A 23,676-nucleotide genomic window follows, 5' to 3' on the forward strand; every position below is an offset into this window, starting at 1 on the left:
CTAACATAATTTGTTGGAGAGCAGTCACTATGTGTCTGATAAATTCTGCTCTTTACTATAGCTTTAATCAGTTTGCCTGGTACTAAGGTCAGGCCCACTAGCCTATAATTGCCCTTATCACCTCTGGAGCCCTTTTTAAAAATTTGCATTACATTAGCTATCCTCCAGTCATCTGGTACAGAAGCAGATTTAAATGATAGGTTACAAACCACAGTTCGTAGTTCTGCAATTTAACATTTGAGTTCCCTCAGAACTCTTGGGTAAATACCATCTGGTCCTGGTGACTTATTACTGTTTAATTTATCAATGTGTTCCACAACCTCCTCTAACGATACCTCAATCTGGGTCAGTTCCTCAAATTTATCACGTAAAAAGAATGGTTCGGGTTTGGGAATCTCCCTCACATCCTCAGCCGTGAAGATCGATGCAAAGAATTCATTTAGTTTCTCCGCAATGGCCTTATCGTCCTTGAGTGCTCCTTTAGCATCTCGATCATCCAGTGGCCCCACTGGTTGTTTACAGACTTCCGGCTTCTGATGTACTTACAGATTTTTTTGCTATTACTTTTTGAGGTTTTGGCTAGCTGTTTTTCAAATTCTTTTTTGGCCTTCCTAATTATATTTTTACATTTCACCTGCCACAGTTTATGCTCCTGTCTATTTTCCTCACTAGGATTTAACTTCCACTTTTTAAAGGATGCCTTTTTGCCTCTCACTGCTTCTTTTACTTTCTTGTTTAACCAAGGTGTCACTTTTGTCAGAAGGGGGTTGCGGTGCAATGGAGTTTGAAAACTGCTGACCTAGTTTTTTTTTTTAAAAATGTGTTAGTTCATTAGTCTGCAACTTAAAAATGAATAGAACCTCACTAACTCCTGCTTCGCTAAACCACAGTCTACTAATCCACAAATCTGATAATTCCCAGAGGGGAAAAAAGAAAACCCACAGTAACCTCATATCATTTCTCAGCAAAAATTTCATGGCAGAATCCTGCAGAGTGCGCTCACATTATGAAGACTTCCTTACTTTTACAATATTCACTACGGCACATTTGCTGCTATGCTAAGGGGTATTATGAATAATGGAAACCAAATTGCATTTGTCAGAACAAATGAACAATGTGCATTTTGCAAGGCACTAGCCTTGAGGTTCAGCATGTTTGTTTGACTACTTGCTAATTTGCAAAAACTGACCATTCACGGCGGCTCTCCTTGTCACTTGTGCAAGTGAGCAAGGTTCTAACCAAGTTCTTAAATTCAGAAAGCTGCTACAGCATTGCCACTGTGACCACATTTCAGAGCATATTGCTGTATGGGAAAATCTCATTCCAACTTCCTCTGCCCCTACTCAGAGAGCAGCAGTGGATCCTCAGCAGATGTATTGGGGATTCCCTATGGCAGCTTCACCCCACCATCTCTGTGCAGGGTAGGTTGGCTGGTCTATCAGCCATATCCCTCCTCTGGGTGGAGGGAACCACCTTTACAGCTGTGTTCTCAGTGCCTGGGGATACAGGCCTGACCCCAGCCCATGCCGCAGTATCACATTTAACATCTTGCATTGCATATACTTCATTTTAATAAACCAAGGAAAAACCTACAATGGGAGATTATTAAAGGTGTGTCATTATGGACTCAAAAAATAATAATCAGGAAATGCCCAAGACAAGAACAACACAATCAATAAATACTACTACTTTACATATCACTACTGCCTTCCACCAGAGGATCTCAAAGCACTTGGCAAGCATTTCTGAATGTAGTCACCCTCTATGCAGTACAGAAGGATAATAATTCTCATTCTACAGATGGTAAATTAAAGCACAGAGAAATGAAGACACTTTTCCAAGATCACATGTAACGTGTGGCTGAGTTAGGAACAAAACCCAGATTTGCTGACTCCCAATCCCATGCCTTAGCCACACATTCATCTCTCCCTCCTCTGTTTTGGGCTCTAGGTTCTCATAAATGTCCCCTCAAAAACCACTTATTCTCCACGCTCTGCTCTAGACCTTTGTATTAATTTTAGGCCTGCAAATCTATACACCCGATGAGCTTCAAATTAAAATCAAGCAGCTCATTAACAAAGCCTACCTTTATGTGCAATGGACACAGATATGCCTCCTGATTTTCTTCACATCAACCTGCATCTGCACACTGTACTACTATCCTTATTTACTGCTTTGTGTAACACCTTTCACATGTATGCTCTCAGGGTTCTGTGCTAAATAATATGAAACAACACTTCATGTTACTTTGTTTCTTCCAATTCCATTTTAAAAGCTGGAAGATGACAACATAGTAAATTGGATCAATTCTATTAAACGACAGCTGTAATTTTTACATTTATGTTTTCAACTTCTACCTTGTGGAGATTCAGGTTACAATAATCTCTTTCACGACACTGATTGAATGGGATCAAGCTTTGACTCGGTTTGACTCTTGAAGGATTCAATTAATCATAAAGCCAATTCTACTATGGGCTCCAACTGTCTTTATTCCTTTGGGGATTAATAATTGCTCACTGTGTTTTTACACACTAGCTGAACTGAAATTAAGACCGATTTCAGTATGAAGCACTCAAGAAGAAAATGCATTACTTGAAGGAAAAATTTCAGAGCCATTGTAGTTTCCAGTCTGGATAAAGGTAGTATTAAATAAACACAGCAGCACCATATTTATTCAAAATTCTCAAGACTATGAAACAGGCACACAAATGAATTTCTGCTTGCTACAGCTCACACTCACAAACACTCTAAAACCATATTGATGATAATGCAATCTTTTTCTGAAGCAAGGTGAGAAACATAACAAAGGGAGGTTAGAAATCTTAGACTTGTACATAAGCTGACATTACAGGCTCCTGCTTGTTCAGACACCCTGTTTACACTGGGCCTGGACTAGAATTTGGCAATGGCGTTTAAAATATGCTCGGTTACACTATACAGATTGACAAAGCCAGAAGAGTACCCAGAAGTCACCTACTACAGAACAGGCCCAACAAAGAAATAACAGAACACCACTAGCCATCACCTTCAGCCCCCAACTAAAACCTCTCCAATGCATCATCAAGGATCTACAACCTATCCTGAAGGACGACCCATCACTCTCACAGATCTTGGGAGACAGGCCAGTCCTTGCTTACAGACAGCCCCCCAACCTGAAGCAGATACTCACCAGCAACCACACACCACACAACAGAACCTCTAACCCAGGAACCTATCCTTGCAACAAAGCCCGTTGCCAACTCTGTCCACATATCTATTCAGGGGACACCATCATAGGGCCTAATCACATCAGCCACACTATCAGAGGCTCGTTCACCTGCGCATCTACCAATGTGATATATGCCATCATGTGCCAGCAATGCCCCTCTACCATGTACATTGGCCAAACTGGACAGTCTCTACGTAAAAGAATAAATGGACACAAATCAGACGTCAAGAATTATAACATTCAAAAACCAGTCGGAGAACACTTCAATCTCTCCGGTCACTCGATTACAGACCTAAGAGTGGCTATCCTTCAACAAAAAAGCTTCAAAAACAGACTCCAATGAGAGACTGCTGAATTGGAATTAATTTGCAAACTGGATACAATTAACTTAGGCTTGAATGGAGACTGGGAGTGGATGGGTCATTACATAAAGTAAAACTATTTCCCCATGCTTATTTCCCCCCCCCCACCAACCCCCACTGTTCCTCAGACGTTCTTGTCAACTGCTGGAAATGGCCCACCTTGATTATCACTACAAAAGGCTTTCTCCCTCCGCCTGGTAATAGCTCATCTTAAGTGATCACTCTCCTTACAGTGTGTATGGTAACATCCATTGTTTCATGTTCTCTGTGTATATAAATCTCCCCACTATATTTTCCACTGAATGCATCCGATGGAGTGAGCTGTAGCTCACGAAAGCTTATGCTCAAATAAATTTATTAGTCTCTAAGGTGCCACAAGTACTCCTTTTCTTTTTTACTACTCACTATCTGCTTGGGGAAGAAATTTACCCCATTGGCATTTTACTGTATAATTTACCATTACAGGGGTTCTTATACCTTCTTCTGCAGCATCTAGTCAGACAAGATATTGGACTAGCTGGGACCTCTTGCATTATTTGATAAGGCAATTCCTATGTTGAAGTGATGGCTCTTTAGTGGCCTAGGTAAAATGAGTTCATGATTCCAGTGAGCATACCAAAACAAAACCACCACTATAACTGCCTCTCAAATGCAAATTTTTTTGGTCTCAGCAGAGGAGGCCAAGACCTGGATGGGCCATGGAAAGTCACTCCCTGAGGAAGTCATTCCAGAACAGGGCTCAGGGCCACAGACATGTTGGCAAGCATGGAGGGGGGCAAGCCGGTGTTGTAGCTGATCTGCGAGTAGTCTCCAGGGGCGCCCCCCCCCACACACACACCCTTTAAATAATACTGAAGGACCATTTCAGATTGAATGAAGTCAGGACATTCAAAATTCGAGTTAAATTTCACCTCTACCTGAAATGTACCAGAAGGACTATATGTAGAAGCAGAAACAACTGTAAAGAATAGTGAAAAAAAATATATAAGCATTGGTGAATAGGATTTTTTCCGAGCCACATATTCCTATGGTCCAGCCAACATCATCTGACTGCTGTTGGAGTCCCTTATCCATCCCTGCCCCTTTATTTTCAGGACACTCAGTAAAGGAGACTCTGGAAAGGACTGCTGCAAAAGATTATACAAATGTACTCAATGTTAAATTCATTAGATACTAAAACAGAGAGAATCTGGGAAAAAATTAAATGCACTGGAGGGACAGCTAAACACTTCTGATCGAAGGCTGAGGGCTTAGATGTGAAGACAGAATCCTTTGATGGCTGCTTATGAAATGGGCTGCAGTACCCAGGAAACTTCTTTTCTGCTATATTTAATAAGAATGACATATGGCATGGAGAACCTAACAAACCAAATTAGTTTTAAAATGTATTCAGATCTCATGTAGTCAGGTGTCAAGGGGCTGAGACACTATGGGAAGTGGATATGATAAGATTTCCCAGAAATGAGGAGATTACTGTGATCTAATGAGTGTGAGAGAGAATTAATTACTTATAGATGTTCTCTAGAGATGTGCGCCTTAGCGCTTCACTTCCCTGGGCCTGTACTCCTAGTTTATGGCCAGCATGGACTCCGGTAACTCAAAATTCTGAGACACTGGTCTTGCTATCAGTAAAGCAAGCTGTCCCCTTCAAAAAAAATGCAAGGCAGTTCCTAGTGCCTCTGATAATCTCTTTTTAGTGAAAGCAGTATATAGCATAAAAAGTGATCACAATTTGTATCCCAAGAATGGCACAGGCTCTGAACTCCTTAGGGATGGGCTAATGGGGAATGGCTGTGAACAACAATTTCAGGTAAGTAATTCTCTCTTCTCTGGCAAGACCCATCACAACAGATCCCACTCACAGAATACAAAACCCTCAGGAGGTCTCAATGGGGGAAGAAGTAATGGCTAAACTGATGGTACAAAAGACACTATTGAAGAAAGAACTAGGGAACAATCCTTGTAGAGTAACAATTCAAACCTTTTTAGCGGAGGGTTAAATTACCTCTCAAGCATTTTAAAACACTCCATACAAAAAGAGAATCAGAGACTTGGTAAGGTTTGCTCTATTGGATACTCACCAGTCTGCTGTGCTCGAATATCTCACAATAGACCTATGTGCTTTTAACCTTCCCTTGTTCTGCATAGGTTCTAGCTCTCTCTCTTTGTTTGGCCTCTCTGGCATACTTCTTGGGCACAGACTCAGTCTGTTACCTCTTCATGGAAGTGGGACCAGGACCAGTGCGGAACCCTGCCAAGACCCCGTGGCTGCTTAAGCACAATCTTTCCCAGAGCTCCACTCCTGTGGGCACTCAGTTTTATGTTTACCTCTCCAGATACATAACACACACATACGTTGCAAATGGTTCCAAAACCAGTCACTCATTACTTTAGTCAGCCCAAAAAAATATACAGATCTAGACAAAATAATAAAACACCCACCTCTCCCGCAGTGCCCCCACCGCTCTTGGGCATTCTTTGGGATTTGGTCAGAGTCCACTAGGCTGTCCAGGGTCCCCACGTGAAGCTGACTTCTCCTCTGAATCAGAGTCTCCCTCTGTCCTGCAGCTACCTTCCTTCTGAGCTCTCTCCCCCCACACAATGGTCAGTAAAATACCGTTTTTTATATAACCACTGGTCCCTTTTGTTAGGTAACACCCCCCACATACATACCATCAGCCTTGTCAGGTGAGCACAGTCCCCTACCAGCTGATCCACTGCTTAGTTACCCACCCACCTGGGCAGACTGGTTCTTTTGGGTGGTAGCCATCCCTTTGTCTACGAGTGCTTCCATCTGAATAGAGGACCATCACATTTTAACAACCCTGCTGTACTGCTACCCCTTGGAATTTCAGCCCAAGATGGAGGTAGAGACACAAAATTCATAAGCTGTACATAGAGTCCCCAAATTATCACAATCCCCAATTCAAAATCATATCGATAGAGGGCAAGTGAATTGGGGCACTGCTAGCCTCTGGAAGTGGACTCTGATCACTGTGCTTGACATTTCTAATCTCTTCCTTTCTTCTCATCAATATAGGCAGGAACCAGCCTTAGACATAATCAAAACAAGCAGCTGTTTAGAATCATGATTTTTTGGGGAACCCTCATCCCAGGCTAGCTCTACTAATAGGCCAGCCCTATCTCCCACTGCAGCAGAGCAACAAGAGCGGAGGAGACAATTCTCTGTCAGAGCCCCACCCCTTTACTCCTAGCAGCTTGATGGACAGGCAACTCATGACCAAATCCTCAGCTCTAAAAACTTGGAACCCCACATATAGCAAGGTCAGAGCTAAATACCTCACTGACAAAATCTGATTGTGGCATTCAAGTTTATATTGAAAAAGCTGGATCAATATAACTCCCAAAACTCACTGCACAGTTTGTCCAACCATTAAATTCATAAAAGCAGAAATTGGAGGTTGGAAGGGGAACATACGCAGAGGGAACTGTCATCTGGATCCTGTACACGTTGAGGTAACTGACTGCAATCTTCTCTAGACCAGCTTTGTTCATGACAAACTCTAATCAAAACTGGTACATAATTTAGGAGATGTCATGCATTCTGTGTTTTCATTGTTCCGCCTCTTTCCCCCACTATGATCTTCTTTGTCTGTTTAGTTAACTTTTTAAACCTAGTCACTAAAGTATAATAATGATAGCCCCTCCAGCAACATGTTTAAAGGGTAGCCCGATTGCCTCTTATTTGTGGAACATTTTGTACCTACTAGTTTGAAAAATACAGAGAACAAGTGAAACTAAAGAGTCACGGCAGGTTAGGAAAATAATGTAGGTGTTATGGAGAAAAGTCTCTGAAGCCCTCAGCTGAGTGTAGAGGGTGTAGTAAAAAAAGAAAAACAATATATGAGCGAGGAATAAACACAGAGAGAGGAGACAATGGAATCCATGTTGTTGTTATACTAAACACTGTTTACACTTTTGCTAGACTATGATTCAGGCTCTTATTCTTCATGAAGGTAATTATAACTTAATTTAACCAGGCTGAATACATATTTTAAAGGGAAACAGCAGTAATTAGAATACCTTAGAGCACTGCACACACTACACGTTTACTAAAGAACAGAGGGAATAAATAATGAGTTTTCCATACACCACAGCAGTACTTCAGCGGCTGGGTCTCATGGCTCTCCCACTAAATCCTGCATTTTTTGGTGATCCATGGTAGGACTGTATCATACAGGTTTTATCACAGGAAGGGGAGAAAGGTATAGGAAACACTATTGCACAGTTCCCAGAGGAGTGCCTTCCTCAAGGATTGGTGGGTTATGAATGCAGTGGGTACAACCTACAAGCTCTGCAGATCTGGACACAAAGGAGGTTTTGAGCCTAGAGAGCGGCGGTCTTCTTCCTCTGACGTTGTTCTCCGTGTTACCTCCCCCTCTATGAAAGCACAGCCTCCCAAGGAGCTATGATCCCATTAGCCACATCTCACCCACACAGAGGGAATGGCACAGAACATATTCTTTCTCAGGATTTGCTGGTGGTAATTCTGCTGGTTGTAGGGGGAGCATGCTTAGAAGGAATGGGTGAGCTGGATGCAAAGACTCTACTCCCCCCCCCCCCCCAACCTTCTGTCTTCTATAAAAATTTCAGATGGCTTCTGCTCACTCTGCTAGAGAATGTCGAGGGGACTATCCAGCCAATTGCACTATTTTCCCCAGTGGGATATTCAGACTCATTAAGATTGAGAGAATTCAGGTCCTATTAAAAGCCACAGGAAATCAACGAAGCTAAATATCCTATAAGGTAAATTATATCTATTTTAAATTTGGTTGTGGAAACATGATCCAAGGGTGAAAGCACCCGGTGGAGGGACAGGAGGTCCGGGTTCCATCCCATCAGTTAATGGCCTTGGGCAAGTCACTTAATCTGGGCTCATTTTTCCAGCTACAAAATAGCATCCCCAGTCCCCACTCCCTACAAGTTACATTCGTTGGTAATGGCAAAGTACTTTGAGATCCTTAGTTAAAAGACAGTATAGGAGTGCCAAGTATCATCTTCATTAAAAAGTAGTTGGCTCACCTAGTTTTAAATTAATAAAAATTAATAAAAGGTATTTATGAAATACAGAAATTACCCTTAAAACACAGCCAAAAAGTCAAAACCTTGATTTCTAGACATTTCTAATATTCTGAATTCTCTCGTCCTACTGATTAAACCAGGTTTTATACTGCACTGCAGTTTTTCCTTTAAGGTTATTTGTTATGGGGAAAGGCTAAGCAGACTGAGTTCATTTTCATGACAGAAAACTTTAACGTTACCCAATAAAATTAATTTGAAATTAAAGTGCAATGAGGCTAATTCCACACTAGTAAGGAGTTTAAACAAAAACAGGAGACACAATCTAAAAAACAAGAAAGTACGAACTAACGGGGAATCCAGCTAGAATTAATTCATCTGAAAAGTGGTACACATAGAAATAAATTGTCAAACAAGATCACTGAAGCAAATACTGAAAATTAATAAAGAGATAGTGAGCAGTTGCAATAGATAGAGTGAAGCTGGAGGAAGCAGGGACAAACATGAATATGGATTTGAAATAAATGTATAGTGACACGGCTTGCTAGGTTAAGTAGATTTATTTTCCTGTCCAGAAATTCTTATGTCCTTATGAGTTAAGATTGCACTGGTTTTAATTTTTTTAATTTTAATTTTACTGGGTTTTACTGCTTTATGCCAGACCCTTAATGTCATTTAACAGAAGCAACTGTCAACTGGTTTCAGTGCAAAATTTGACTTTATTTCAAATGATTGAAATCTAATAGAAACTTTTCCCCCTTGACAAGTGAACTTTTCAGATGCAAGTGCTGACTATTCACTTCTTTATCCCAACAAAGACTGAGATTGGATAATAGGAAAATCATACAAGTATGGAGAACTGACATCATTGAATGACTGATGGACAGTGGTAACAGACCCACCTTTCGTGAGAATGGAAGGCATAAAGATCTAGGGTCTAGAGATAAGGTGCTCAGATATTATGGTGATGGGCACTGAGCACAGAATAAATACCTAACCACAGCAGACAGATTCATTAGACCTTGAGAAAAAGGATTTTATTCTTCTGTGTTGTATTTTTTAGAAAAGTAAATATGCACCTCACTCCCTCCCAACCACAGTAACACTGAAGAGTCTAAAACCTTCTGTGATGGATGTGATGTCAGGCTGCTCTGTAATTTATGAATACTGGATGTTGATTTGGTTAGCGGAACATTTACTGTATGAATATGTTCATTTAGTTTAATAGGGGCGTTAGAAGAAAAACAAACAGGAAGCGAAACAATTGCTTGAGACAAACCGTATTTGTTAAACCCCTGCTATTCCCCTGACTGCCTTCATTGCTTCTCCTGATGATTCCTCAGCTATTTCTCAATGCAGGAAGAAACAGGAGAAAGCAGCCTAATTAACTGATACCCCTTACACCTCCTAGTTCTCATTGTGATAGGTGCAGCTTCAGCTACCTTCAGAAGAAGGTGTAAGGAAGGAACGAAGGCACACGGAGAAGAGGAAGGAGGAAAACATCCCAGAAAAATACTGGAATGAGGAATACCTCAGGAGAGGGAGAGATTCTCACAAAGCTGGCAGAGAGGAAACAGGTAAAAAAAATTGTTGGATGCGGGGAGAAGGCCTACTGGGCAAAACACACCGAAAAGACTTCATGCCTCCAGCTTCCATCCCAGACACACCACATGATCCACTGTCTACAGCCAAGCGCTGAGGTACAACCGCATTTGCTCCAACCCCTCAGACAGACAGAGACCAACAAGATCTTCACCAAGCATTCTCAAAACTACAATACCCCCAGGAGAAAATAAGGAAACAGATCAACGGAGCCAGATGTGTACCCAGAAGCCTCCTGCTGCAAGACAAGCCCAAGAAAGAAACCAACAGAACTCCACTGGCCATCACATACAGTCCTCAGCTAAAAATCTCTCCAGTGCATCATCAGTGATCTATAACTCACCTTGGACAACAATCCCTCACTTTCACAGGCCTTGGGAGGCAGGCCAGTCCTTGCCCACAGGCAACCTGCCAACATGACGCATATTATCACCAGCAACTACACATTGCACCATAGTAACTAACTCAGGAACCAATCCATGCAACAAATCTCAATACCAACTCTGTCCACATATCTACACCAGCAACACCATCACAGGACCTAAGCAGATCAGCCACACCATCACTGGTTCATTCACCTGCATGTCCACCAATGTAATATACGCCATCATGTGCCAGCAATGCCCCTCTGCTATGTACATCGGCCAAACTGGACAGTCCCTATGTAAAAGGATAAATGGACAAATCAAATATTAGGAATGGCAATATACAAAAACCTGTAGGAGAACACTTCAACCTCGCTGGACACACAATAGCAGATTTAAAGGTAGCCATCCTGCAGCAAAAAAACTTCAGGACCAGACTTCAAAGAGAAACTGCTGAGCTTCAGTTCATTTGCAAATTTGACACCATCAGCTCAGGATTAAACAAAGACTGTGAATGGCTAGCCAACTACAAAAGCAGTTCTCCTCCCTTGGTGTTCACACCTTAACTGCTAGAAGAGGGCCTCATCCTCCCTGATTGAACTAACCTCGTTATCCCTAGCCTTATTCTTGCTTGCATATTTATACCTGCCTCTGGAAATTTCCACTACATGCATCCGACAAAGTGGGTATTCATTCACGAAAGCTTATGCTCCAATACATCTGTTAGTCTATAAGGTGCCACAGGATTCTTTGCTGCTTTTACAGATCCAGACTAACACGGCTACCCCTCTGCTGCGAGAACACTTTGTGCTTTCCCAAACATAAATGGGTGCATTTGTTTCTAGGTATTTTGGATATGGAGTCAGTGTGTCCCAGAGAACAGAACTGGGAGTCAGGAAATGTGGGTTCTAATCCTGGCTCTCTCAATGCCTTGCTGTGTGGCCTTGGGCCGGTCACTTCTTTGTGACAGTCTGTTAAATGGAGACAATGACACTTACTTTGAGACTTATGGCGGAAAAGCATTATATAAATATGCTTGGTATTATAACTCCTCTCCTAAACTACTGTGTCAAACTGCTGTACATTGTTAAACATCTGCTGTACTTCATCCCAGATGTGGCTGCATTTCAGCCGTGTAGAGCTTGTTAAGTTTGCAAAGCACTTTGGGATCCCTTAGGATGAAATATGCACTGTAAATTGAAAATAGTTTATTTTCCCCTTGTACATTGTTTATGAAAATGCCTTTATTACAAATATTTAATTTTAAAAATTACCAAAGGGGAAAAAATGTTTTCTGATGTAAATCTTTTAAAGATTGAAATAGTACACAAAAATATTATTGTTGTACTTGTATCTGATATCGTGAAACACATAGATGCAATTTGTCCATGGGCTTCCCTGTATTTGATTTACACAACGAGGAATTTTCTGGGCTGTAAATAGTCTCAGGACATCAGAAGACTCTTCTCTCTTCGGAAATATTCTCAGCTTAATATAGCTCCTCTTTGCATAAAACGTTAACATTTTTGTGATGTTTAGGACCCAGTGGTGTGAATCTTGATTACCTTAGAGTTCTAACACTCTGTCACCCCGATGGTACTCCAGTGTACAATCAAAAGTATGCAGACGCTTTTTCCATACAGTAGTTTTACTTGCTTCCAGAATGCTAAATCTTAATATTTTATACTTATATATATTTAAATTTTAGCAGCACTGGATAAATGTTAACATGCTTTTATGCTAATGCAATCACTGACAATCCAGATAATGTTGTGTATTGGCATATACTGTTAGTTAATTATGGATATCTAAATGTACGATAGCACAAGCCTAACAATTATTTTTGTTAGCGTATTTAACTTTTATTTGCAATCACAACACTTGAGAATTGTTTAAATTAATTTTACTTCTGCAAACTCCTGAACGAAAAACATTTTGTTGAGGTTTTAAGACAGTAAGTTGCAGTAGTTACAATAATGGTACCATTTAAAGGGATCTGACCACACTGAACAACACTTGATGTGATCACAGACTAGGTGGCTAAGAGCAGTTTTCCAGAACCTCAAAACTAACGCCTTAGTTGAAAAAACAATAGACGAACTCTTGCATTACTCCACAACAACACTCTCTCCTCTCAACCACACAACTTGATTAGTACATCAGAAGGATTAGACTTGTTGTGGTTTTTTTTTTTTTTTTTTTACAACAACAAAAAAAAACCCTTGTCCATATACATAAAAACAGCATGAGTAGCAAGAGGAATAGAACCCAGGACTGTCTACTTAAAAAACACAAGCCTGTAGCACAAAGCTACTGTAACCCAGCCACTAGAGGGCACTCTCTCTCTCTCCCCCGTCCCCTTCCCACACTTACTTTTGACAATACAAAAGTAACAGTCTCCAGTAAAAGATAATAGTAAGCTGAGCAAGAGACCTTCGAGAACTCACCGACAGCAAAATATCCCTAGGTCAAAGGTATGGAAGTTTGTGGTTTTGCTGCACCTCAGGGGGGGAGTGGCGACATCATTCTGAATAAATCTGAGTATGTTTGGAAAAACCATCCTTTTCTGAGGCCAGAGTTAAGGACAAACCAAGTTTGAAGAAAATCAGTTGATTCATTTTAAAGTTGAAAGGTCTTCAGTTTGAGATTTGTGCAGAGTCTGAGACAACTTAGTGTTCTAAACCACAATTGTTTTCAATTAATCTAAAATGGAATAAAACTATTTCAACTGGCCACCTTCAAACAAAAGTAAATGGCTTGACGAAAGTCACACAGGAAGTCTTTGGCACAGCCAGAAGTAGAACCTAGAACTTTTGTTTCCTGTTATCTCAGGCTTCCTTTTGTTCCCCTCTACCAGTCTGTCTGTACCTACTTGTTGTCTCTTGTATTATATGAAGGCCTTGCCTACACACAAAAGTTTTATCATCTACTCCACACACACATTACAACCAGTACAACACACTTAAGTGGGTGCACAGTTACTCCAGTATAAAAGTATGTATACCAATATAGCTTATTCCTGTATGGGAAAAAGACTAAGATACACCTGCAGATGGATTTTTATATCAGTATAGCTGTGTCCACACCAAGGGTTGCACTGGTGAAACTAAATAGGTTAAAAAAATATCACTTCCATAACTGAAATAGTTATACTAGTATAAAATCTGTGTGTAGACCAGGAAATAGATTGTAAATTCTTTACAGAGTAGCAACCGTGTTAGTCTGTATTCACAAAAAGAAAAGGAGTACTTGTGGCACCTTAGAGACTAACAAATTTATTTGAGCATAAGCTTTCGTGAGCTACAGCTCACATCATCTTTGGGGCAGAAACTCTCTGTTCTGTGTTTGTCTAGGAGGTCCTGATCCATATATGAGGCTCCTAGGCATTACTGCAATACAAAAACAAAGAAGAAGATTCTAGGATTGCCACTCTCTCTGTGTGTCACTCAGAATCCTAGAATGTCTGTTGAGTCAGTGTGAAGTGATGGACAGCTACAAGCAGGGTTGAGAGCTCTTTTCATTTAGAATATCACCAGGTTCAATCATCACTGGGATTCAGGGTCTGTTACCACCTAATTTTTAAGTTCTCAGCCATTCTGACTTCATGAATTATAGGAGTCCTAGACCACGGCGAGATCAGAGATAACTCACCCAATCACCACCCTTATTCTACTGCTAATGTGCACGCAACAAATTCATTGGTTGTATGAAGTAGACTGCACAGAACGTGGATTATCTTCACCTAACTGCCACACCCATGCAACAACACAGGCTTAATAAACAATAGTAATAATAATCTTGATTTAGAAAAAAACAATGCAAAAAAAAGTGTTGAGGAAAGTTTAAAAAGGAAAAAAAAGTTTAAAAAGAAACACAAAATAAGGACTTAGCAAATAAATTAACCAGATATAACAAACTAAACATGCCGGCATGTAAATGTCTATTTAATAAGAAAGTTTAAGCACAGCCAGGTAAAAAGCTCCTCAAATATGGGAACGAAGGAATGAGACAGTACATCATCTGAACCACTGAAGGTTACCATCTGTCAGAAAGCTCCTTTAAAAAAAAAAAAAGTTTGCAAGAACAGTACTTTAGTACCATATCTGAAAAGATATACTTCTTCCCCACAACAGGCATTTGTAATTTAGTGAGAAAAAATATACATGCATTAGTAGCCAGTGACATACATTCAGATCACAATATCATTAATTTCTTGTGTCATGACTGTGTTGCTTTAGCTTTCTCAGGGAAGATGTGGTTTAAAGTTTTCCCTTTTATATTTCAGATTGCCCTTAAATGTTTCCAAATTCCATGCATTGCATCTATGACAGATGTAAAACTTACAATTAAAGTTCTACACATTAGACGAAAGTCCAATAAAGCCACTAAAGTTGTAGTTTTAAATGGTACTCTAAATTATCAGAATATAGAGAAGGGATTGCATTTCTGAGAGAATGTCCGACAAAGAAACCAGTCTATCACATGAATTCATTTTGAGTTTTGAAATTTTTTTTAGCTTACTTGGTAGATCTCACTGGAGACCAAAAATTCAAGCTCAGTCTGAAAACTGTGAGCCAGATTGTGAACTGGTGTAAATCAGTGTAACTTCACTGAAGTCAATGGAGTATGCCAATTCACACCAGTTGAGGATCTGTCTCACTGTACACAAGCCTCTAAAAGAAATGCTAGCTTTTATATAATAAAAATTACAAATAATTCACAATGATGTAAAAAGCGTGACCATATTTCAAGGCATAAGAACAAACAGGGGTTTTTTTTTGGGGGGGGGGGGGGGAAGAAGAGGGGGAAGGTTTTTGGCTTTCGGCTTTCTTGACTTCTCTGTATTATTCACATTCACCCCTTCCCCACCACATTCACTATAAAAGCTTTTAAAACAAAAACCAACATTCAAAACCAAGCTGCCAACATTCCTACAATTTGAAGCACATTAGAACACAGTGTAGCATGAGGAAAAATGGATTCCCTTCTGTGGTAGCCATCTTTAAGTGAGTTATAAACACCTTTCAGATCAGCCTGTCGTCTATTCAGTTTCTTGACACCAATTCCAATGCAAGTTTAGCTTTAATATGGGATTACATATGTGCATTTCAATGGCAAGTTTAGACCCCTGGATTCATAGTCTTGACTTGTGTTCTCCCAGAAGACTCAAGTATATCTGATGTCACAATCTCACTATTCAAAAATGAACTATTCCCTAGAGAAGTGAAGAAAAGACAAAGGGAAGGAGAAGAGAAGGGAAATCTCTCTAGTGTCACATTTCCACTAGCCTAGGAATTTTTCATGTGTACTAGATAGGATAAAATACCCATCTGTTCAGAAAGGTGAAGAAAAGTATCTCCACTGTCTGATCTCTTAAAAAGCTATTCTTTCCCATTCATCCTCCCCCACCCCCGTTCCCAGTGAGCACACACTCACTGCTCACCTAGATAGTGCAGCTCCCAGGACAAAGGCAGCATGTTCCTTTAGCACAGGCTCGGTGCTGTTTACTCCATTAATCACAAGCTGAAGTCCACCCAAGGAAAGAAAGTCTTTTGCATTGTCCACCTATGAATGAATAGATTCCACACTAATGTAAAACTTAACATGCATCACTTGGGTTCCCATCAAGTTTTCAAGCAGAGTACTTTAGAACAACATAACATCTAAATCAATTTTATCTTTTCCAAATCTATCTGGAATTTTGTTTTGAAAGCTTCTTAAAATTAAAGAAAAAAAATCATGGCTCAAATCATACACTGCTCCATGTGAGCATCATATTCCACACTTCCAGAAACAATATACGCAGACAGGTGGCTATTCTCAAATATATAATACATCACTGAAAATTCAAATAATTTGATTAGCTATCAAATTTCCCCTGAGACATGTGGTGTTAACTCAGGGAACCTGACACTGTCAAAACAAAGTAAATTCTCACTTATTCTCACACTAGAAGGCCCTTATTGGGAACATAGGGAATTGTGTGCTATACATATACACAGAGAGCTGTAATTGGCAGGCTTGAAGTGTTAGAAATAATTGTCAAGCAGCCTGTCAGCAGCAGCAATAATGCACTAACTTCACATTCTAAGCTTCTGGTTAAAGCAAGAGATGGACAAACTATTCCTGACATTCTACATTAATATAGTCCAAGATACTGTGTTAACTTGAAAGGTAGAAGCCAACCTCGAATTAATAGAGGCTAGCAAGAAACTTTCCTTGGATGCAGGTTATCCCATAAGTGCCTGCTACAGGGTTTCTTGTGTCTTCCTCTGAAGCAGCCAGCACTAGGCTGACCACTAAGAGACAGGTTTCAGAGTAGCAGCCGTGTTAGTCTGTATTCGCAAAAAGAAAAGGAGTACTTGTGGCACCTTAGAGACTAACAAATTTATTAGAGCATAAGCTTTCGTGAGCTACAGCTCACTTCATCGGATGCATTTGGTGAAAAAAACAGAGGAGAGATTTATATACACACACACAGAGAGAACATGTTTCGTGTGTGTGTGTGTGTGTGTAAATCTCTCCTCTGTTTTTTCCACCAAATGCATTCGATGAAGTGAGCTGTAGCTCACGAAAGCTTATGCTCTAATAAATTTGTTAGTCTCTAAGGTGCCACAAGTACTCCTTTTCTTTTCACTCAGAGACAGGATTCCAGAGTAGATGAACCAGTGGTCTGATCATCTATGGCAATTCCTATGTTCTAATATTCTTACATTCATCTGCTGCACTTTGACTTGAAACAGATTTTGGGCTACCACAGGAGAAAAGGAGGGAAAAATAAATCTGAATCAACACTAGAAAAGTGCCTGCAAGTAGTTTGCAATTGTTACCTAAAGGGAGAGTCTCAAGCAGTTCAGGCTTATTTAGTGCAAAGTTTGGTGATGGTAAATTTAAAAGAAGGATTTTTTCAAAAATCTACTAGAGAGAGCAGTCTTCAAGGAATTTTCAAAATTGTTTTGTATATTCATGGAACTTTTTGTTTTTAGAATTCCCACCATTCCCGTTTCGTGATGGAGACAGAAAGGCTGAAAAACAACAAAAAAATGACTGTTGGGTTGACAAGGTAAAACTGACCAGTCCAGGTTCCCTGACTAAACTGACTGAAGTGCTAACAGTAACAAGATATTCCAAATAGAGTACAACAGAGGAAGCAGATTAGTTTCAAATTTAATAATCTAAATTTTTATTAGTAAAATATTTTTATCTTGACAGTGTTCCTTTAACAAAATTGATTATGGGTCAAATACTTCAAGCAAGATCCCAAATCATACAAACACTGATCCATGTGCTTAATATAAGCAGTCCCATTGACTTCACTGCCTAAATCCTACTGAATCAGGGCTTAGGTTTACATGCATTATCTATAATTCATTATGAGGTGGTACCCAACATTTCATTTGGTAATTTACTGCTTCTCAGCAAGAGTCAATGGTACCTTGGAATCCAGTTGTGAGATCATTTATCGTTTGCATCAACCGTTCTTTCCTCAGTCCTTTTGGATCACATTCTTCTAATTTTTCTATAAACCTGATCTCATTTATCTCCTTTCCTTTCTCGGAGTCAACACTCCTCTAGAGTGATCTTAACTGCAATAAAAATCTAATCTAATCTCCTTGATTATGCTCAATCACCATAATATTTAAAAATATTTAAAAGTAGAAATATCAAGTCTCTCAGTCTGTAGGAATAATAAATTGGTTAGTTTACACTTTGCAGATATGTCTATATAAAGAGCTTAATGAGGGAAAACCAAGTCAAAAAACATGAGTTTTGCATTTAGTACTGATCGCAGTGAGGTCAGTCATCATTCTACTCTCACCTGGGAGCGAGTCCCATAATCTACCTCCAGTTCCAGTGAAAGGTGTCCAAGTCAAAAGACTGGAGTATAAATTGTAAAAACAATATATAAACTTATTAAAAAAATGTTTTAATCTTATTTTGTTCCTTGGCATCTGTTGTGAAAACTGCTACTCCTCACATTTTATTTTTTCTTTTTCTTTTTTTTTTTTTTTTAAAGCACATAAGCAATAACCTACCTGCAGAGCTGGGAATGCATTGCTGAGCAATGTATACAGTGTTGTTATAGCTAACGCTTAGCTCCAGCTCACTGAAAACAGCAAAGAGGAAAGCGCAAAATCATAAAAGCACTCCAATAAAGCAAGCATATGGTGGAGATGGGGGTATAGGAGACAAGTAAATATGACAGTACTCACAGTGGGAGCAACTTTAAATTGGGAGAGAATGAGAGAGAGGGGAGATATTAGAAACAAGAGAAAAGAAGACTGTCAATAAGACAGAGAGGAGAGGAAATTAACACCGTAAAATGGTATTGCAGTTCTGAAGTGGGAAGGAAGAAAGAAAAGGAAAGAAGAATAAATAATCTGAGAGAGAAAAATGAGACTGCAAACTATAAAAAGGGGTCTGGGCTCTGTGTGCGCTGGGGTGTGAACACTCTGGGCTCTGTTCATAAATGAAAAGGAGTACTTGTGGCACCTTAGAGACTAACAAATTTATTAGAGCATAAGCTTTCGTGAGCTACAGCTCACTTCATCGGATGCATTTGGTGGAAAAAGCAGAGGAGAGATTTATACACACACACACACACACACACACACACACACACACACACACACAGAGAACATGAAACAATGGGTTTATCATACACACTGTAAGGAGAGTGATCACTTAAGATAAAAAGAAAAGGAGTACTTGTGGCACCTTAGAGACTAACAAATTTATTAGAGCATAAGCTTTCGTGAGCTACAGCTCACTTCATCGGATGCATTTGGTGGAAAAAACAGAGGAGAGATTTATATACACACACACAGAGAACATGAAACAATGGGTTTATCATACACACTGTAAGGAGAGTGATCACTTAAGATAAGCCATCACCCACAGCAGGGGGGGGAAAGGAGGAAAACCTTCCATGGTGACAAGCAGGTAGGCTAATTCCAGCAGTTAACAAGAATATCAGAGGAACAGTGGGGGGTGGGGTGGGGGGGAGAAATACCATGGGGAAATAGTTTTACTTTGTGTAATGACTCATCCATTCCCAGTCTCTATTCAAGCCTAAGTTAATTGTATCCAGTTTGCAAATTAATTCCAATTCAGCAGTCTCTCGTTGGAGTCTGTTTTTGAAGCTTTTTTGTTGAAGTATAGCCACTCTTAGGTCTGTGATCGAGTGACCAGAATTGGAATTAATTTGCAAACTGGATACAATTAACTTAGGCTTGAATAGAGACTGGGAATGGATGAGTCATTACACAAAGTAAAACTATTTCCCCATGGTATTTCTCCCCCCCACCCCACCCCCCACTGTTCCTCTGATATTCTTGTTAACTGCTGGAATTAGCCTACCTGCTTGTCACCATGGAAGGTTTTCCTCCTTTCCCCGCCCTGCTGCTGGTGATGGCTTATCTTAAGTGATCACTCTCCTTACAGTGTGTATGATAAACCCATTGTTTCATGTTCTCTGTGTGTGTGTATATAAATCTCTCCTCTGTTTTTTCCACCAAATGCATCCGATGAAGTGAGCTGTAGCTCACGAAAGCTTATGCTCTAATAAATTTGTTAGTCTCTAAGAATATCAGAGGAACAGTGGGGGGTGGGGTGGGAGGGAGAAATACCATGGGGAAATAGTTTTACTTTGTGTAATGACTCATCCATTCCCAGTCTCTATTCAAGCCTAAGTTAATTGTATCCAGTTTGCAAATTAATTCCAATTCAGCAGTCTCTCGTTGGAGTCTGTTTTTGAAGCTTTTTTGTTGAAGGATAGCCACTCTTAGGTCTGTAATTGAGTGACCAGAGAGATTGAAGTGTTCTCCAACTGGTTTTTGAATGTTATAATTCTTGACGTCTGATTTGTGTCCATTCATTCTTTTATGTAGAGACTGTCCAGTTTGGCCAATGTACATGGCAGAGGGGCATTGCTGGCACATGATGGCATATATCACATTGGGAGATGCGCAGGTGAACGAGCCTCTGATAGTGTGGCTGATGTGATTAGGCCCTATGATGGTATCCCCTGAATAGATAGGTGGACAGAGTTGGCAACGGGCATCATAGGGCCTAATCAAATCAGCCACACTATCAGAGGCTCGTTCACCTGCGCATCTCCCAATGTGATATATGCCATCATGTGCCAGCAATGCCCCTCTGCCATGTACATTGGCCAAACTGGACAGTCTCTACGTAAAAGAATGAATGGACACAAATCAGACGTCAAGAATTATAACATTCAAAAACCAGTTGGAGAACACTTCAATCTCTCTGGTCACTCGATCACAGACCCAAGAGTGGCTATACTTCAACAAAAAAGCTTCAGAAACAGACTCCAACGAGAGACTGCTGAATTGGAATTAATTTGCAAACTGGATACAATTAACTTAGGCTTGAATAGAGACTGGGAATGGATGAGTCATTACACAAAGTAAAACTATTTCCCCATGGTATTTCTCCCTCCCACCCCACCCCCCACTGTTCCTCTGATATTCTTAAAAAGAAAAGGAGTACTTGTGGCACCTTAGAGACTAACAAATTTATTAGAGCATAAGCTTTCGTGAGCTACAGCTCACTTCATCGGATATGCTCTAATAAATTTGTTAGTCTCTAAGGTGCCACAAGTACTCCTTTTCTTTTTGCGAATACAGACTAACACGGCTGCTACTCTGAAACCTCTGATATTCTTGTTAACTGCTGGAATTAGCCTACCTTGCTTGTCACCATGAAAGGTTTTCCTCCTTTCCCCCCCCCGCTGCTGGTGATGGCTTATCTTAAGTGATCACTCTCCTTACAGTGTGTATGATAAACCCATTGTTTCATGTTCTGTGTGTGTGTGTGTGTGTGTGTGTGTGTGTGTGTGTGTGTGTGTGTGTAAATCTCTCCTCTGCTTTTTCCACCAAATGCATCCGATGAAGTGAGCTGTAGCTCACGAAAGCTTATGCTCTAATAAATTTGTTAGTCTCTAAGGTGCCACAAGTACTCCTTTTCTTTTTGCGAATACAGACTAACACGGCTGCTACTCTGAAACCGTTCATAAATGAGTTATGCTCTGTTTTCCTTTATACTTGCTTTGTTTTTTGCATGTTACAGAAAACATCACAACATTCTCTGTCTCTCAAGAGCTGCCCAAACACACTAAGCTGAATCCTGATTAGCATAGGGCCAACTGATTCTGGCAAAATAAGAGCTGAAGAAGACCTGTGACCCTGGGCTGATTCTCTGTGAAAGATCAAGTTGGTAAATCTCCCAATCCAGTCCTTCTACTACCCAACCCCAATCCAATCCCTGACCCCTTACCACTGCTTTCTCCCCTGATTACATTGTTAAGGTTGAGCTCAGCACATCCAGTGGATTCTCTGCTACATCCTGAGGGAGTGATCACTGCTTATGTGCCAGCAATCTGAGACTTCCCCATGACTTGCTCCTCAGAGTAGACAATAATACTCTGCTAGGAAACCTCACAATACAAAAGATTTTCCACTCCAGGGCTTCCCATCAACAGTACACTTGGCATTCTAAGGACTGAGGAGCCAGTACAGGGTAGCACACAGGAGCTGGAGTATTAGCATTGGTGGTGCAGTAGGGTCTAAGGTTGAAAGACTCTGGAAGTTGAAAGACTTGCTGGGCCATCACCTTGTAAAGGAGGAGGAATGGAGCCAATCTCTCTCCTCAATAGGTCTGTGGAGCCCTGCCTTCTTGCTTTCCACACTCTTCTGTAATGTCCTGTTAAGGATTGCTACTCAGATCCATCAGCCTGCATTGGTGTAACAGTCACAGGACAGAGAACTCCTGACTAATTCTTTTCTGTGTCATGCTTCAAGACCATATTTGGCTGCCCTTCAGTAATTACACTAAGCAAGTATTGCTAAAGTTAATATTAAATAGAGAGAACATCCTGGGTGCACTCATCTAGCTGGAGGAAGAAAGAGGAGGAAAAGTTATTACCTGCCCCTCAGCCGGCCTATTTTTTAATAGCTGCCTATGGGACATGGAGGGACTGCCCATAAATCTGCAGCTATTCTCTATTCATATTCCAGCTTCCCCTCCATTTTCTCTCTTCTAGTAGTTCAGAGTCCCACCTGTTTGTGTTTGGGTAAGATTCCCTTCACCACTCTGGTCCTACAGAACAGGAACTTACCATCTACACTAGCATTTCTGAGTCGCAGGGATTCAACTTGGTTCCCCCTGATCCTGGAGTGCATATAACCAGCCGTTAGGGCATCAGCAGTCCAAGTTGATTCTTTGAGTAAGTCAGGTGCCCATGGCAGCAAAAGTATTGCAAGGAAAGAGAGAGTGACAAGGTTTGCCACTCTGTGAATGTCTATGAGAAAGACTCATGGGAATAGGAGATGAAAAGCTCTGGAAATAATACTTGGAAGAGATTTTTCTTTTGCAGCTTGGCAGATGGACTTTGCGTCTCATCAGATCATGCTTCTCCCAAAAACTGTTTTTTAAAATGCATTTCATGCTAGTGAAAGGTGCTAGAACAACATCTCTAGAGACTGAACTCCCCAGAGAAGGTTCAGCACTGAGAACAGTAGTGCAAGCTTCCCCATATTGCCTCTGTCGATCTGCTTCAAACCAAATGTGACAACCACATCTGCATGTGATATAAGAGGGTACTTTTCTCTACAAAGGTCCATTTTGTCCTCTGTCTCTGCACTGAGATTGTACACGAGAAAGCAAATAGGTGCTGAAAATGATTTTTGGGACATGGGTATTTGTTCACTGACACTCATTTCACATACCATCAGACAGCTATTTGGTGGTCTAACAAATTCTGGCCATATTTGAGAGGTTATACATCCCATTTCTAAGTCATTCTGAGTTAAAAGATGGTCTTTCTATATGTGTGTGAGCATGCGTGGGTTCCCTTAATATAATGGCTTTCTGTATGGAGACATATGAGGAGAGATAATCATGAAGGGTTACACATAGGGTGACCAGATAGCAAGTGTGAAAAAAATTGGGACACTTCTTTTTTCCATAGTGGATGGACATAGTTGTGCATATAAAAGACAAAGCCCCTCATATCAGGATGGTCCCGATAATATCAGAACATCTGGTCACCCTAGTCACGCAGGACAACAGATAC

At 40.5% G+C, this 23,676-nt stretch overlaps 1 protein-coding gene across 8 annotated transcripts in view; it reads right to left on the reverse strand.

The window, feature by feature from the left end:
* Positions 1 to 23,676, reverse strand: part of SIL1 (SIL1 nucleotide exchange factor) — a 232,445-nt gene that overhangs the window by 56,713 nt on the left and 152,056 nt on the right. For all 8 annotated transcript variants that reach the window (XM_038413758.2, XM_043520328.1, XM_043520327.1 and 5 more), the window contains one exon: positions 16,021 to 16,142. In XM_038413758.2, the coding sequence (XP_038269686.1) occupies positions 16,021 to 16,142 (122 nt within the window). The remainder of the gene's footprint in view (positions 1 to 16,020; positions 16,143 to 23,676) is intronic.

Source organism: Dermochelys coriacea, chromosome 8 (assembly GCF_009764565.3).
Source record: "Dermochelys coriacea isolate rDerCor1 chromosome 8, rDerCor1.pri.v4, whole genome shotgun sequence".
In the NCBI taxonomy this organism is placed as follows: Eukaryota; Metazoa; Chordata; order Testudines; family Dermochelyidae; genus Dermochelys; species Dermochelys coriacea.